General features: G+C 36.3%; 2 protein-coding genes across 2 annotated transcripts; both read right to left on the reverse strand.

The window, feature by feature from the left end:
* Positions 1-4802: 4802 nt before the first annotated feature.
* On the reverse strand, positions 4803-6432 carry LOC148201512 (uncharacterized). Its single transcript, XM_088108899.1, has 2 exons — positions 5335-6432; positions 4803-5024 (listed from the first exon to the last, which is right to left on the reverse strand). The coding sequence occupies exons 1-2, from the start codon at positions 6308-6310 to the stop codon at positions 4987-4989; spliced, it is 1014 nt and encodes a 337-aa protein (XP_087965025.1). The 5' UTR covers positions 6311-6432; the 3' UTR covers positions 4803-4986.
* Positions 6433-7437: 1005 nt separating this feature from the next.
* Positions 7438-14430, reverse strand: UPF3 (Smg-4/UPF3 family protein). The gene is made up of 14 exons (XM_088108898.1): positions 14110-14430; positions 13927-14033; positions 13726-13821; positions 13516-13614; positions 13181-13260; positions 12957-13055; positions 12256-12388; positions 11452-11552; positions 10588-11083; positions 10357-10446; positions 10144-10259; positions 10018-10064; positions 8199-8315; positions 7438-7891 (listed from the first exon to the last, which is right to left on the reverse strand). The coding sequence occupies exons 1-12, from the start codon at positions 14271-14273 to the stop codon at positions 10026-10028; spliced, it is 1620 nt and encodes a 539-aa protein (XP_087965024.1). The 5' UTR covers positions 14274-14430; the 3' UTR covers positions 7438-7891; positions 8199-8315; positions 10018-10025.
* Between the last annotated feature and the right edge of the window lie 3553 nt (positions 14431-17983).

Below are 17983 nucleotides of genomic sequence, written 5' to 3' on the forward strand. Positions count from 1 at the left end.
ATGTGGAAGCGACTCACCCTTGAGGGGGATATTGGTGGGAGTCCAAGTGTGAGTTTGTTGGGATAAACTTAAATTTTAGGGTTTTATTAATAATTTATTTTAAATCTTATTTTATTAGTTTTGTGTCTAGTAATATTTAGTTTGATTTTGATAGAGATAAAATAGGGATAGATAGTTATGATTTTCGATTTTTTTAGGTACAATATTATTTTATGATAGATTAAGCAGATTTTATTTTTAAGATAGTTGATATTTTATTTTTAATTTTTATTTTTATTCTCGTAATATTGTAAGTGTCACGACTATTTGAAGTTTTCAATTATCAATGAATAGTATACTCAATTTTAGGAAAATATTTGAGTGTGTGTAACATGAGATTTTCCTAACAATGAAAGATCCACATTGGATAGAAATGAGAAAGTAGAGTTTTATATAAAGGTGAAAGATCCATTAACTCATTGCCTTAAGGTTTTTTGTAGAGAGTGGTGTCAATCCCTTATATAGTTGGACTCATATCTCATTCGTGTTTGTGTCTCCCCGGTGAATCTCCTCCCTAATAGACCCAACAGGTTGATGTGTAGGGCTTGGTGGTAAGGCTAGGAGGTCGGTTGTCATCGTTGATATTCATTGTGTGATCCAATATCTTGGGAGTTCATCATGAGAAACATCTTCAATAAAAATGTAAGTCGTTGGATTAGCACAGCTGTCTTGGAGAGCAACTCCTTTTATAACTTTGATGACCGAGGAGACAACAATAAGAAGTTATGCTTGTTGGAGAGTGTTGTTGAGATCAGAAGGCCCTTGGAGAAAAAGAGTTGTGTTGAGGGGAGCGTTGAGGGGCAATGCTTGAAGGAGACTTCTTCCCACAATGTTTGGATCTATTACAAAGGTAGTGTTGGTATCATCAAAGTTATGTACTCGACAGGGTTCCAAAACGCTTGTGTTGGGAGGAAGTATCCCTTCTCCATACTCGTCAAGGGAATGCTGACTTGAACTAGCATGAAGAGGCCTAGACTCATCAGTTTTGCTAAAAATATTTTGTTGCCAAAACCCTTGTTGAAGAGCGTTGAGGGCTTGACAAACCAAATCTTCTTGGGATTGGCCAGCATTGGTCGTGTAGGCGTTATACGAAGGTCTTTGATCAATTCTACCTTGGTCATCTTGAGAGGTCTCAAGTCCTCAGGAGGTAGACGAGGTGCTATAAAATGTGGCACCATGAACACATTCCTCAATGGACGAGAACCTTGCTGATTTTGCTTCAGCATCAAGAAAGACATATTATTGAAGAACTCAAAGGGCATAAGCAACTAGGGATGTTCAGCAGGAATAAGGTCAAACTTGGACATATAGGGATAAAGGGTTACTTCTCTCTTGAAGAACCCGATGGCTGGCAAGGATAATTCTTGATTTTCTTCTCTTCATTCAATCCTTTTTATATAGATTTCTTCGAAAGAGATCCGTTACTCAAAGCTTTGACCTTTTGGTAGGGATGTAGCCTTTTAGTGTGAAGTCAGAAGTTGTGTTGCATCTTGCAAAGGCAACTGTGTTATGTATACAGAGGAGACAGATAAAAGGTATGAAAGAAATATTTCTAGAATATCTTCTTGTCTCTAAACGTTGTTTTGATTCTAAAATAATCTACACAGAAAAAGATAGCATGACACAACTATCAAAAAGAATATTGGTACATACATACATTAAAACATTAGACGACCATAAGCATATAGGCATTATATGTGTTCTTAGCATTTAAGCATAGATTATCGAGTAACTTACAACATTTATGATATTTTTTATGTATAACATTTTTGTTTTAGACGATTTGTATTGTTAAATGCTATTTCATTTAGATGCTTTTGTTAAATTTTAAAACAAGATTTGTTTAGACGATTATGTCTTAATAATATAAATATTATTAAAAAAGTAATGGTTGAAATTGAAATAAAAGAAAAGTGGTTTTTCATCAATTAAATAATTTATACTTAAGTCAATGAGCATGACTTCTATGAGAAATAGAGAAGATTGGGAGAGAATATCCCCTTGTGTTAAATACACACATAGGGTTATCTATTTATAATAAAAGAAATATGGGCTAAGCCCAAAATACAAATGAGAAATAATAACTAACTAACTAAAAGATATAATATATCTAACACTCCCCCTCAAGCTGGAGCATATAAATCATATGTTCCAAGCTTGTTACAAAGATAATCAATTCTAGGTCCTCGTAAGGACTTAGTGAATATGTCTGCCAACTGGTTGCTTGAGTTAACAAACTCAGTCTTGATATCTCCGGATATGATTTTTTCTCGAATGAAATGACAATCAACTTCAATGTGTTTGGTTCTCTCATGGAAGACAGGGTTAGAGCTAATATGGAGAGCAGCTTGATTATCACATATAAGTATCATGTGAGTGACATCTCCAAATTTCAATTCACTAAGCAATTGTTTAAGCCACACAAGCTCGCAAGTAGCTGATGCCATAGCTCTATATTCTGCTTCTGCACTGGACCTTGCCACAACACTTTGCTTCTTACTTTTCCAAGATATCAGGTTGCTACCAATAGAGACACAATATCCAGAAGTAGACCTCCTATCAGAAGGGGAACCAGCCCAATCAGCATCTGAATAACAAACAATTTTTGTATCTTTGTTAGGGCCATATAGCAAACCTTTTCCAGGTGATCTTTTAATATACTTCAGTATGCGAACAACTGCATCCCAATGGTCTTCACATGGGGAGTTTAGAAATTGACTCACCACACTAACTACGAAGGAAATGTCAGGACGCGTAACAGTAAGATAGTTTAATTTACCAACTAGTCTTCTGTACCGTTCAGGATCTGAGAAAGGCTCCCCCTGATTTGGTAGGAGTTTGATGTTAGGGTCCATAGGTGTCTCAACAGATTTACAATTCATTAACCCTGTTTCCTTCAAGATGTCTAACGCATACTTCCTCTGAGATATGACAATACCATCATTGGATTGTGCTACTTCAATACCCAAAAAGTACCTGAGTTTGCCAAGATCTTTGGTTTGAAAATGATGACAAAGGTGTTGTTTCATCTGAGAGATGCCAAGATAGTCGCTTCCTGTGAGAACAATATCATCGACATACACTATTAAGTAGATACATCCAGCACTCGAGTGGCGATAGAACACTGAATGATCCGCTTCACTACGAGACATACCAAATTGTTGAACAACACCACTGAATTTACCAAACCAGGCCCGAGGAGACTGTTTTAGGCCATATAAGGATTTGCGAAGACGACATACCAATCCAGATGACTCCCCCTGAGCAACAAAGCCAGGCGGTTGCTCCATATAAATTTCTTCATGCAAATCACCATTGAGGAAAGCATTTTTGACATCAAGTTGGTAAAGAGGCCATTGTCGAAGAGCGGCCATGGCAATGAAGAGGCGAACAGAGGTCATTTTTGCCACTGGAGAAAAAGTGTCACCATAATCCAAACCAAAAATCTGTGTGTAGCCTTTGGCAACCAGTCGAGCTTTCAGACGATCAATCGTGCCATCAGGACCAACCTTGATAGCATACACCCACCTGCAACCAACAACAGACTTTCCAGATGGTAATTGGACCCGCTCCCAAGTTCCATTTTCCTGTAAAGCACTTAATTCATCCAGCATAGCTTGACGCCAACCAGGATGAGTTAAGGCATCACTCACAGATTTGGGAATTGACACAGAAGAAATGGATGAGAGACAAGTATAAAAAGATGGAGATAATCTGTGGTAATTAAGAACAGTATAATGGGAGGAAGGGTTACGGGTAGAGCGTATACCTTTACGGAGGGCAATAGGCAAGTCAGACTCAGTTGCTGGAGCCGGAGGAGACACATGAGGCGGCACCGGAAGTGAGTCATGAGGGAGACGATTACGGCGACTATAAACCTGAAGGGGTGGAGGTGAAGGATGATCCTGTGGTGAATGAGAGTCTAAAGAAGGAGAAGACAAAATGGGTGGAGCATCACCAGGAGGATCACATATAAGAGGAATATCAACAGTAGCAGGGAGAGGTACAGAACTAGAAGATAGATGTGAAAAGTAAAAAGAAGACTCATCAAAAGTGACATCAGCAGAGATAAAATGACGATTGAGGGAAGGGGAAAAACACTTATAGCCCTTTTGTGACCGTGGAAATCCTAAGAAGACACATTTGTGAGACCTAGGAGATAACTTATCAAGACCAGGACTAAAATCATGAACAAAACATGTAGACCCAAAAATTCAAAGAAGTAATGGATGCAGAGGATCTTGAGGAAATAAGATAGAATGAGGGATTTTGTTATCTAGGACGGAAGATGGCATGCGGTTGATAAGATAACATGCTGTGAGAACTGCATCACCCCAAAAACGTGAGGGTACTTGACCATGAATAAGAAGTGTACGAGTTGTTTCAATAAGGTGTCTATTCTTGCGCTCAGCCACCCCATTTTGTTGAGGGGTATAAGCACATGAGGTTTGGTGAAGAATGCCATGAGAAGCCATAAACTGTTTAAACGGTTGAGAAAGGTATTCACGGCCATTATCACTACGTAAATTTCGAATAGAAACCCCAAACTGTGTTTTTATTTCATTGAAAAAAGATTGAAAAATAGAAAACAACTCAGAACGATTCTTCATTAAAAACAACCAAGTACATCTGGAATAGTCATCAATAAAGGTAACAAAATACTGAAAACCTAAAACGGACTTAACACGACTAGGTCCCCAAATGTCAGAATGAACCAATGAAAAAGGAGACGACGCCCGTTGTGAGACACTATGAGGAAAGGAACTACGAGTATGCTTCCCTAACTGACAAGACTCACACGACAAACTTGATAATGTGGACAACCTCGGGACAAGTTGTTGTAGTTTGGCAAGACTGGGATGACCGAACTGAGCATGAAGAAGGGATGGTGACTCCATGACAACGCCAACATGTGGAGAAGGGCGGAGATGATAAAGGCCATGAGACTCACATCCTGTGCCAATCATGTGTTTCGAACTCCGGTCCTGCAACCAAGCAGAATCTTTAGTAAATGAAATAACACAATTAAGAGTACGAGTTAAACGACTAATGGACAATAAGTTGAAGGGAGACCCAGGGACATAAAGTACATGATCAATGGATATGGATGGAAAAATATTAACAGTACCAATACCATGAGATGAGACTCTAGACCCATCAGCCATTGTTACTGAGGGTAAATTATTCGGACATGACAAGGAAGAAAAAAGGACTTGTTACCAGTGATATGATCAGTGGCGCCTGAGTCAAGGACCCAAGGTCCGAGGGAGTGAGTTAGACCAACAAAAGGTGTACCTGTACGTGCAACAGATGCAGATGTAGTGGAACCAGAGTGCTGATGATCCTCATACCATTTGAGAAATTCGTTGAAGATTGCAGGTTTGTCTACGATATTAGATGAAGTAGGATGGTCTGCAGACGGTGATCGGGGAGGTGGATCAGAATTTGCCATTGCTACAGGTCGAGGAGGACGTCCATGGAGAGCATAACATCTATCAATTTTGTGGCCTAACTTGCCACAATGGTCACATTTTAGACGTCCTTTACTTGGCTTGCGAGACCGACTTCGATCATCACGTTGAGTAGCCATAACAGAGGAATCATCAGTATGAGGGGATGTCTCAATGACGGGTTTGCTCGGTATACGCAAAAGAGCAGAACAAGTAGAAGTAAAGTTGGGTATAACAGGAGAACCCAAAATCTGATCACGGACATGAGAAACATCATCAGAGAGTCCGTATAATGCCAGCAACATGAAGAACTTTGATCGTTGTTCCAATTCTTCAGCAGGAGTGGAAGCAGGGGGTAATATATCATTAAAGTCATGAAGAAGGGCATGAATTTTACCCAAATATTCTGCCATAGGACCAGGATTGCGCGGACCAATAACAGTTAATAGGTCCTGACAAACACCATAAAGACGCTGAGTGTCATTTGTGTATAACAACTTCGCTTGTGCCCATACTTCTGAACATGTTTCATAGGATCGAAACATTTGTTCCAGTGAGGAGTGAATGGTGGACTTTATAACAATGCATAACTGAGCATCAATTTTCATCCAGCGGGAAGTGTCATCTATGGGAGCAGTAGTCACATTTTGAGTAAGATGATCTAAGTACCCTTGACTCTTCAACCAAAGTTTGATGTCGGACGCCCATGTTGCATAATTTGTGCCATCTAACTTGTCAATGGACAAGTGTACATTCACATAATTGGTATATATTGAAGGATCAGAAGATGAGCCACCAACAGAGGTGTTTGAAGACGCCATAGAGAAGGAGAAACCCTAAAAATCCAAAGTGCTCCGATTGACGCAACGACCACAGATCCAGAAAGAGGGCGAGGAGGCGATCACGGCGGTGCTGATCGGCGGCAGAAAGCTCCGGCGACGCGCCGGCACGCGCGGCAGCGGCGGCAGCGGCGACTCTTGCGGCGGCGCGTGGAGGCGCGTGGGAGGTCCATTCGCCGCGATCTTCGTACGACGGTGGTCGCCCGGCCGAGACGATTCCGATGGTGTGGTCGCCGGTCGATTCTGGAACTCCGACGACGGCGACAGCGGCAGCGATAGCGGCGATGGCAGCGACAGCGACAGTGATGGGTGCCGGAGACTGTGGAGTTGACTGGAACTATTCCTGTGCTCTAGATACCATATGAGAAATAGAGAAGATTGGGAGAGAATATCCCCTTGTGTTAAATACACACATAGGGTTATCTATTTATAATAAAAGAAATATGGGCTAAGCCCAAAATACAAATGAGAAATAATAACTAACTAACTAAAAGATATAATATATCTAACAACTTCTAAAACTAAAAGGAAGGTTTTGTTTTCAACGATGTTATGTTTGATTTGTTATTCGAGTAGAGACGAAATTCGATCTTAGTAATTCAATGGTGCTAAGTGAAAAAGTTGTCATTCAACGAGTAAAAGTTGTTTATAGGATAGAATGATACTCTCCCAAAGCTTACATCGACAGAAAGTTTCAAATTTTTTTAGCCTAAACAAACTTCCTTCGATTAAAAATAATATGTACCTAATAAATTCAGTTACTACTATAAGAATTTTATTAAAAATAGATAACTTATTTTTCGAATTAACTAAAGGAAGAAAACCATTACAATGTCACTATATTCCTAGTGTTGAACTTTTTACAGAAATAATTAATGGAACTAAAAACAAATTTAAGTTGTGTTAAATACAAGATAGAAACTACTCTTCATCAAATTATTAAAAGAAAAAGATGAAAATAGCAGGAAACGAAAAGGCATGGTAAATGCAGCACAATGGAATTGGCCCAAGCCAATGAGAAAAAAAAAAGGATTAAAATAGGGTAGGATGAGGTGGAAGAAAAAAGGGTTAAAAGAGGGATGAGGTGTAAAGAAAAGGGGAATTAGAAATTACACAAAAATTCCTCTCTTTGGCGAATATATTAAAAAATCTTCATTCATGGGATATGGGTGTTTCTTGAGGACCAAGGGCGTTATAATATCCTTACTGTATCACGTACACCATGTGCACGCTAAAAATAAACTTAAAATAAACTACTAGCCTTTAATACAAAATACTATATAACCAACTACTTGTCCACTGAACGGGACCAGATTTTTCACTCTTTCCAACATAGTTCCCATGTTATATACCAAGAACTTTACAGTTACAACCCAAACACAAACATTTCGCAACACTGAAATATTCTCAATTCAAGGAGACACTAACCATAATGAGTCTAAACGCACCCATATGGTTAACAATGTCAATCCGTTGTCAGTAGATAATCATGTCAACGAGGTCTGTAACTTTGCATTCCCTTTATTGTGCAGGCTCCATCAGGCAAACAACCGGATCATTTTACTGCAAAAATTCAGATGTGACATCAGAAGCCAAAAAAATTTCAGAAAGTAAGAATGATATTAATCACATAAAAGAGAAATTGATCCGTCTTATGAGATCCAGTAAAGTTCCTGCCTTGAGACTTTGAAGGTTATAGGTTATATTTCCACAAACAATCTCTCAGGTTGTATGGATAGGGCTGTACATATATTTATCCTCCCCCAACCTCCCAGGTGAGGAGCTCTAACACTAAGTCATCCTTCTAAAGAATCAACTTTCAACTATTCAATAATAGTCATTTTAATAAAAATATAAAATGATCACATACCTTTCAAGTTGCTTGGACTCAGGTTGACCTTAATTAGGTGTGGATGATGAATGATATCCTTAACAGAGACCATAGCTCAACTTTGCAGGAATGATGTCCTGACTGAGTAGACATAATCTGTTTTATAACATTCCTAAAGTTAATTTCAATATTGAATGTAAACAATACTCTTGAACTGAATGTCCAACCAAATTAAAAGTAAAGCATCATTATTTTGTACTGGCACATTTGTTCAACACTAAATTCAAATCTTCCAGTATGGACACCCTGATCTACAATACCAGATGTCAAATTTGACATTTAGAAGTATCAGATAAACTTATTACAGTAATCAAGTACTACATGATGGTAAAGAAACTTAGTCAAGCAATCACCTTTCTTCAATAGATTTTAACCAAATCAAATAATCCAATCATTGTAAACAGAAAAATTCTTACATAAACTCAATGTAGTTATGTTGGACCCACTAGTTTTTATTTTCTTCACGAGAGAGAAGATAAGCATGGAAAGAAACATTCAGTCACAGAATAATCACTTATATGGTACACGTAGCATATTTTCAATTACAAAGAAGATTGTGTCTCTATAAGGTGACAATTCTAATTCTCACGTGCTGCAAGAACCTATTTTGCTTGACATTACAGATTCTTCATCACTGAGTATTACAGAAGTCCAAACCATGGGTTGGCACTTGATACAGTTAGAGAATCTAATGTTTCTATTCATTGACACTGCCTTCTATAAAGCAAATTTGAATCTATCATCTCCATTCCTAATCAGTGAATGAGGCGAGCCAAGGTTCAAGGGCTGCTCTAATTTCTTCTGGAGCCTCCTCTTATAGCTCTTAGCATTCACAGGCTCAGACTATATTTTAAAATGGCTAACCACTGCAAGTTTCAAATCTCACTTCAGAATGACAATATTGTACATTTTCAAAGCTCACCACCCTAATGTAAAGAAGCAAGAACTTCTACCCTTTTGATGTCATAATAAACAAAGATTTAAGCAATAAACTCCCAAAATAACTACTTGAGACATTTTTTTGCATTTGCTTCAGAAATGCATTCATATATACACAGAATATAAGGATTCCAAAGCTTTTAATCACATGTGAAATCATATTTCAATGTGTTTTCAATCCATCAAACGTTTACTTAGACTTCAACTGGTTAGATAATTATTTCTATTTTGATGTGATAAACCTCTATCGTAATCTTCTTCAATCAAGTATATATGAAGCCATCATTAAATAGTAATTCAGTTTCATGATTAAAATTCAGTAAACATGTTGAATCACATAAAAGAAATAGTAGACTACCTTAGGACAAATATATGAAAAATACTTTGGAATGAAAAATAACTATAAAATATCACATGAAATGAAATTATAGCGAAGAGGGAGATGGGTAAATGGTTTGGTTATTAATACCGATAAATAAAAATTATAATGAGTGAGGTCTAAAATCCACACCGTGGCCTTTCCATCCTTTTCTCCTTTCTATTTAACTACATTAGGGTTAATGGAAGCCCAAGCCGCCGATCTACACTATGTTTTCTACAAACATATCTTTAATCAAAAAGTTCTAAAGTGCACTCAACTTAAGGGAACAATATAAGCAGTCGAGAACCTACATTTCTAACCTATTTATAAAACAAAAGTAGTAAAAAACAATTACATAACAGTTACAAGTAGTCAAGACAAATTTCAGCAAAAATTTTCAAAGTGATAAATCATAATATCAGAATGAGGTGCTAGTTCCCCCAATACAATAATCTCAGGTACAAGAGGCAACATAGAACAAATGCAAATCAGGCTTACCACATATTTTAAGACCCTGAAGAAGATTTCTGAACCCAGACTTGCTTCTGCAGACATAAGAAGTACCTTACACACAATGAATCAACAAAATTAACAATCCAAAATATATCAGCATCACATGTATACCTCATGAGCACTGTGCCCAACACTTTTCTTTGAATGTTTCCCTTCACTTATACCGACTGCACCATCATCCTTCACTACATAGGAAGCTCCACGACGTGCAAAATTTCTTTGGGAACCTATAGAGTTCAAAAGTATGGTTGAAACAAATTTAAACAAAAATAAGACAAATAAATTCTATTTTCAGTCTTTAATTTATAAAAAAGAGACTCCAACCATTCTCAATAGAAGGATTGCCTCGTCCACCTGCAGAAGCAGAGATTTCACTTCCCCTGTTCCAAGAAGTAACATTTTCTTTTACTTCTCCTGCTCAGGCAGAAAAATACCACCAAACTCAGCTTTATTTTTACGGCAGTGATATCATACTGTTTATACTAAATATTGGAAATAAATATATCATTTATTTTGTTTGTAAACAACTCACAATAGCCTAGTCAATAATCATACCTTCAGTGGATTCAGGATTTGACAGAGTAGGTTGTGCCATTGTGGATGATGAGTAGTCACTACTAGCATGCGAAACATCAGAACGACGAAGGGGTGTCCAAACACCACGATCAGGTCTATCCTTGCTTCTAGTACGTTTTTCTGTTTTCTCACCACTACCCAGACCATGTGGATCCCTTTTTACGAATTTTTCATCCAAAGCACTCTTAGAATCCCCTTCAGAATTAACTTGTGCAGTGTCGTGATATGAATGTTGATCATTTAACCCAGACCTTGAACCAAAAGGACGAGGTGGTCGCTTCCCATTCTCTGAACTTAAAATTTGAATTTTATGTTGTGTCCCAGTAGTAGACTGACTTTGACGAGCTTCATTATTTAGAAGTATGCTCCTGATCAATCTTCCACTATTTTCCCGTCTCTGGTTCTGTTTTGGATGAGTTGAAATAGGAGAATTTCCAGATTGTAGGTTTTGCTGTTTTACTGTACCCTCAGTGGCCTGAAAATTCCATTAAAATTTTCATAATAGCAAATTTACAATAACGAGCTTATTAACATTTGAGGCAGGTTTCACAGTGCACTTGAGTGATTAAACAGCTTCAAAATAATTTCAGGAAGACGTAACACTCAAATTACTTCCTACTAGAAAATAGCTTTCGGGTGTTTACTTGAACACACCAACTAAACCTTGTATAGCAGGCTAGACAAATATACTTTTATTTAGTCTTGTTTATTATGAAGAAAATCATTTTTGAAGCAAATAAGAGGTATCATCATATTAAATGTGATTAGAAAATGCAGAAATATGGGGGAAAAGCAGGTATAGTTGAAAAGAAATGAAACCTTTATAGGTAAAATAAAACCTACACTGGGAATTTCCCGCTGTTTCCCTTTTAGAAGAAGGATTTTTTTCTTTCCCGAGTCAGAAGACAGTGGAATTCCAGAAATGGAACCTTCAATGCCATGCACTGCAAATTCATCAATCACAAATAAGAAAAAATCTTTTAAAAAATGCAAATTAAATATGGATGACCAAATCCCCAGCTAATCTTAGTTCCAAGAACAGCAGGCATGTCTCCAAAAGAGGGTTGGTTCCTACCACCACTTTCCTAAGTCAGGTCCACTACTATTTAGAGAAAGTACGACTGCAGGGGATCCGGATTCTTCCATAAAATAGATAACACTCAAAAATGAAAGATTTGAGCTTTTAAGATATGCAATGGTATTTAATATGATATGTTAATGTAAATGAAGAACAGAATGAAACTCAAGAGACGCATGTGTTTGAATTGAGGTTCAGTTCCATTGAACGGAAAAACAAGTAAAGTTCCGTTGACTGCATCCTGGAAATCAGAATTGGAGTACAACAAACACACTTATTAATTAAGACATCATGCCAATCATACAGCATTTATAAGTACAACCTAGGAACTAAACCATAAGCAGCGAACAAAAATGGTTGCGTTGCAAGATACTGCAGAGACAAAAAGCTGAGGTCATGCTAGACTGCATGTCAGGCATCTTGACTCAAATATGAACGCAACTTAATACAGCATACACATTGATTTGTAACAACTCAGAATTCTGTTCATGAAGTGAAAGTTGATAATACAACATTAGATGTGCAGATGTAGAATAACTAAAAATCAAAAGTCAGAAAAGATGAATTACATGCTTCAATTTCAGAAATTCCTTTCATACTTGATTCAGCTGATAGATCCTCTCGCCGGGGAACCACAATAAAGGATGACTTGTCTTTTGACTCTCTGCGAACAGCACTCTTGGCATTGTCCTTCTGAACATACTGACAATAATCAAAGCCAATTTTCAGTAAGTAACACAGTCCACTGTTCTTTTTGCAAGCTTAAATAGAACATCTATATATCAATCAAGCAAAGGAAAAGTCAGCCTACTGAGGCATAAAAGAACAAATATTTTCAGAATTATTAGCATTAGAAAAATAAAATAAGAAGCCCAAATGCAATGACAAAAGAAAGTTGAGAAGAAAAAGGTTGAGCGGGTACTATCAAAGCAAATAGATAACTAGATAACTACCTATATGCCCATATACCCATACTTAACCAGTTCACAAACAGATTGGTTTCTAGGCATCAATAAATTCCCTTAAATTATTTTATCAGCCACTATGTAGATCAGCAATACTATTATTGAACATTAAAAAGCTAAGAGGATTAAAATTAAAGGGCCACTTTGGAAGCAATAAGCCAATAAAATAGTTTACACTGGCTTTCTTCAATCAACAGAAAACATACAGCTTTTATGAGATGAAGTCAAAGCTTCAAAATAACTTGCGTGATTATGCATCCACAACAGCAATAACAGTACATGTGCATTCAATTACAAAGGTTTACCTTCTTCTTTTCAGATCCTCGTTTAGTATTGCCCGAGCCAGGCTTGCCAGGCAAAGCAGCTCTGGATCTTCTGCTAACTTTTGCCACTGCTGATGAGGCCTGTGAAAATAAAGCTTTCTTTTAATCAATAAAGTAATAAACAATGAATTAAATGCACCCCGGAGATCCTAAACACGACACAAAAGAAACAGCAAAAAAATAGCTCCGCAGACCCAGAACATTACCTGCATACCAGTGTCAGCAGCACGTTTCTGTCGAACATATTCCATCAAGGGAGTGACAATAGGTGTTTCCTTGTTAGCCCCTGAAAAGGAAGATACAGAATGAGACAAATGGTACTGAAATTTGTCTTCAGAATCACAGATAAATCCCCATGGACACGTTTATCCTAGAACCTAGAGCTAAGATCCTCCAGAACACATTTACAATACAACAAGTGGAGAAAAAAACACAGCAATGGCAGAGACAGAAGCGTCGTGATGTTGTTTCTAATGTTTATTTATGAAGACACTTAAATAAAAGTAAATAAAGTATAGTTGGTGAAGTAATAATAACTAACCAGCTTGTTCAGCTTCTTTTCTTTCCAATTGTATCTCTGCACTGGGAAGATGCTCATGTGGCTTTGCAATGAGTTTGAGGAACTCCAGATAGTCTGGATCTGTCCTTGTGAAATATAAAGAAGAAAAAAAATGAAATTCATAAATATAAAAAAGAGCACATCATGTAGCATGTTACACAATTCGACAACAAAAATCACAAGGATACGAACCTTTGTAGATGGTCCCTTCACGTCCGTCCTTCTTGGTAGTTGGCTTTGGAACACGCTGGGAAGGGGCGTACTCAACAATCGCTTTATGTTGGGCACCTGATTGAAAAAAAATAAATAAATCATCATGAAAACAGCAGTGCAGTGACATAGTGAGTAAAAGACGTGAAGTGTAAAAGAAAAAACGAAACACAAACAAATTACCTCTCTCGTTAACAAAAACATGTCCATCGAAGAACTCAGCGAACTGGAAAACATCATGAGGAGAATTGAAGTCTATATAGGCTCGGGAATGCCTCTGACGCTTGTGGCTGCAAATATGGTTAGGGTTTTGTTAGGACTGAATGAATGAAGGAAGAAATCGCGTTTGAATGGATTGAAAGAAACCTGGTGTTGCCGGGTCTGAAAGAGAACCAATTGTAGCGTGAAGCGAAGTGCGAATCGATGTGGTGGAAGAGATCGGATTGAGTGAGCGAAGGAGGCAAATGCCTAATCACCACTTTCGTCTTCTCCCTTTCCGACCGAACCTTCATCTTCCTTTCTTCCATCATCACTCACTTTTTCTTTCACATCATTCTTTCTCTTCCCTCTTTTCTTTATTTCTTAACCAATTCTCAATTCCAAATTCACTCTTCTCTCCTCCTCTTTAAAATAACTTCTCTCTCCCATAACCTAATTCCTAACAATTAAGCGTCCTCTTCTTCCATCATTTTTTTTTTCTATTTAACCCAATAAAATATACTCACACTAATAATATTTTATTATCTCTATTAATTTCTATATAAATTGTTAAAAGTAAGTAATAACTTAAAAAAAATTCAAATAAATGTCAAGGGAAAACCGAGATACAGTTTTTGTTCTGAGATAACTATAAAATAAATCAAAATTAACCTCTTCTGTTTGTCCGTGATATTATTTTATACAATATGAATAAAAGGAACCTATGCATTTTACCATGAATTAGGCTTACAAATTAACCACAAAAAATATAAATTTATTTGTTTATAGGAGCTTATTTTTCGAAAATTGTTGTACTTAACAACATTTGAGAGTTCTTCATAAAACGTGTATTTATGTGACAAAGAGTCACCATTTTTGCTTCTGAATAATATTTGTCATTACATAAATAAGTAATGTAAAATTGTGTTGTGGTATAAGGATATAAACAAAGATAGATGTCCTTTTCTTTTTTAGTTTCAATTAATATTTAATGAATGAAAATATTAATATTTATTATTTATAGTCACGCTCTTACAAACATTTTAAACATATATTTATATATAGTATGGTATAAGGATATCTCATGTTAATGTTAATGTTAATGTCTTTGATATACTTAACTTTTATAAATCAATTCTCACTACAAGAAATGCGTTTTACACCGGCGGAATTTTACCGAAGGCCTTAGGGTCGTCGGTAATGCTTTGGTGATTTTAAATACCGAAGGACCTTAAGCCATCGGTAAGAGAGTCGATGAATTTAGATAAAAATTTGGGATTTTCCTCTCGTGAAATCATTTCGTGCTATTCAAAAAAACTCATTTGCTCTTTCTTCCCTTCCAAAACTGGTCGTGATTCTTCCTAGGCAAAGGTGCTCTTTTGTTTCGTCGGCGAAGGTGCATTTGGTTCATTTAGTCAAGATTATGAGGTGAGGTGCGTGGGCCATTGAAGTTGTGATAAGGATGTTGGTATGGTGAGCAGAGGCGATTGGTGTTGCGGTTGGTGGTATGGTTGGGGGATTGTGGTTGAAGGCTCTTAGTGGACGATGATTCCTACACATTCTTCGGCTGTCGTGGTGTAGGGAGGCCGTTATGGAGGTAGGGTGTCGAGAATCATCCCTTTCGTGCAGGTCAAATCTATATTGTTTTTAATGGGTTGCTATTTATGATGCAGGTCAATTGTTTTGGCGTTGTGGGTTTAAGGTTTTTTGTGAAGGGTTGGTCCTCCGATTGAGGGTTTTGTTGAAAGCTGGTGGAAGGGCATTGGTACATTCTTTAGTGCTGTCCTAGGGTAGGGAAGCTCTTGTGGAGCGAGGGTTCGAGAATCCTGTGTCGTGGAGGTCATTTAAGGGAAAGAGAACCTTATTTGAAGAGCTAACACAAGAATAAGAGTGGTGAGACAATGTTAATTGGTTGGAAAGTTGGTGAGAATTCAGTTTCCTTTTGCTTGACTTGGTGCTTACTATTTTAAGTTAATGGTTTTTGCTGGAAGCCGTCGCATGGGAATAACTAAAGTGTGGTGATAATGTTGGTTGGTTAGTAAAAGAAATTTAATTATGTTTTGGGTTTGGGGAAAAGGGTTTATCATGCTTTGTGATTGTGTGTTTTGTTAAAATGCAGTGTAAGGGTGAATTAATTGAGTTCTTTTGATGAAATATGGAATTTGATTATTAACATAGTAAAATGTTTCACTGTAACTCATTTTACATTTGATTGACTAAGTTCTATGGAAGTTAATAAAATTTCATTTGCTTGGTGTGAATGTATAATTACTGAAAAGATTGCTTTATTTTCTACTTGCATCTAAACTCTGTTGTACTCTATACAGCAGGATCATTCTAGACATAAACATATATATATATATATATATATATATATATATATATATATATATATTTGAATTGAATTATATCATGTTACAACATCTTGTTGGTAGTTTATGGTTAATGATTGAATCTTGATTGTCTAGGGTGTGATTATTTCACATACTTAAGAGTTTGATATGTGGCTCATTACTTTCTATGGTATTTAAGTTGGTATGAATTAATAAGTATAACTTTCGGTCAAAGTAAAGATAGGTATGTTATGTTGATCACGTATAATATCTAAGCTAAGTTAATTGTATGGAATCAAGTTAACATATAATGAAAAGGATAAAGTAAGTGTTATGTTAAGCAAGCATAAGTATTATTGATATAAAAAGAATGTGCAAAAGCATGAGAATTGGTTTAATTAGGCATGAAAAATTGATATAACATTGAAGTAAATGATTTTTGCACTGCACTTATCTGTTTGCTAAATGTGAGTATGATCTTAATTGCTGAATTGGAGTCAATATATGCAGAAAACCTTATTGTTTTAGTTATAAAACTCTGCAGAAAACCTTGTTGTTTTAATTATAAAACTCTACAAAAAACCTTCTTGTTTTAGTTATAAAACTCTGCAAAAAACATTTGCTGTCTTAGTTACAAAATTCTGCAGAAAAGTTTTGCTGTATTGCTTTAAATTCTGCATAAAATCTTTGCTGTTTTGGTGTAAAATTCTGCAAAATTACCTTACTATTTTGCTGTATAACCTGCATAAAAATCTGGTTGTTTTGATGGTATATTCTTCATAAAAATCCTTAGCTATTTGACATTTGTTAATCTGATTGAGTAGTTTATAGCTTTTGGAGATATTGTTTTATGTCAAGTAGGTATTATTGTTGTTAAAGGTTGTTGTTGGACTATGCATAAATGTTGAGATTGTGACTCTTTTAGTGGACACAATATTGTTTTAATGCTCAATTTCAAGTTGTAGTGGTACTTGATATTTTTTGTACCTTTTTAAATATTTATTATTATTTTTCTCCTTTTTAAATAAGTCTTGAATATGATTAATACAATATGTTGGTGAACTGAAAAGAACTAGTAAAAATAAGGTTTAATACGTATTTTGGTCCCTCTTTTCGTAGGGTCTGTTCAAATTGGTCCTACTTTTTTTCAAAAGTTCACTAAGATCCCACTTTTCGCAAAAACGATGCACGTTAGTCCTTTTTTAGGTTTAATACGTATTTTGGTCCCTCTTTTCGTAGAGTCTGTTCAAATTGGTCCTACTTTTTTTCAAAAGTTCCCTATTTTGATCCCTATTTTGATCCCTCTTAGTGAACTTTTCGTATTTTGGTGAGCTGTACATTTTGATCCCTCAAAAGTTCACCTCAACGAAAAATGTACAGCTCACCAAAATACGAAAAGTTCACTAAGAGGGATCAAAATAGGGATCAAAATAGGAAATTTTTGAAAAAAAGTAGGACCAATTTGAACAGACCCTACGAAAAGAGGGACCAAAATACGTATTAAACCTAAAAAAGGACTAACGTGCATCGTTTTTGCGAAAAGTGGGATCTTAGTGAACTTTTGAAAAAAAGTAGGACCAATTTGAACAGACCCTACGAAAAGAGGGACCAAAATACGTATTAAACCTAAAAATAAAATAAAAGATTTTGAATATTTATCCTTAATAAACTAATATAAATATTTTTCAATTTATCTAAAAAGTTATATT

The sequence above is a fragment of the Vigna umbellata genome, chromosome 3 (genome assembly GCF_029865625.1).
Source record: "Vigna umbellata cultivar VRB3 chromosome 3, Vumbellata_1.0, whole genome shotgun sequence".
In the NCBI taxonomy this organism is placed as follows: Eukaryota; Viridiplantae; Streptophyta; class Magnoliopsida; order Fabales; family Fabaceae; genus Vigna; species Vigna umbellata.

What these genes read in the sequence shown, in the direction of transcription:
- LOC148201512 (XM_088108899.1), bottom strand. Translation starts at nt 6,310, where the DNA reads ATGGCGTCTTCAAACACCTCTGTTGGTGGCTCATCTTCTGATCCTTCA. An exon ending in TGCATCTGTTGCACGTACAG is followed by an intron (nt 5,025 to 5,334) that starts GTACACCTTTTG and finishes GCTTGGTTGCAG; the next exon opens with GACCGGAGTTCGAAACACAT.
- UPF3 (XM_088108898.1), bottom strand. Translation starts at nt 14,273, where the DNA reads ATGATGGAAGAAAGGAAGATGAAGGTTCGGTCGGAAAGGGAGAAGACG. An exon ending in TTCAGACCCGGCAACACCAG is followed by an intron (nt 14,034 to 14,109) that starts GTTTCTTTCAAT and finishes CCATATTTGCAG; the next exon opens with CCACAAGCGTCAGAGGCATT. An exon ending in AACAGCGGGAAATTCCCAGT is followed by an intron (nt 11,084 to 11,451) that starts GTAGGTTTTATT and finishes TGGAATTTTCAG; the next exon opens with GCCACTGAGGGTACAGTAAA.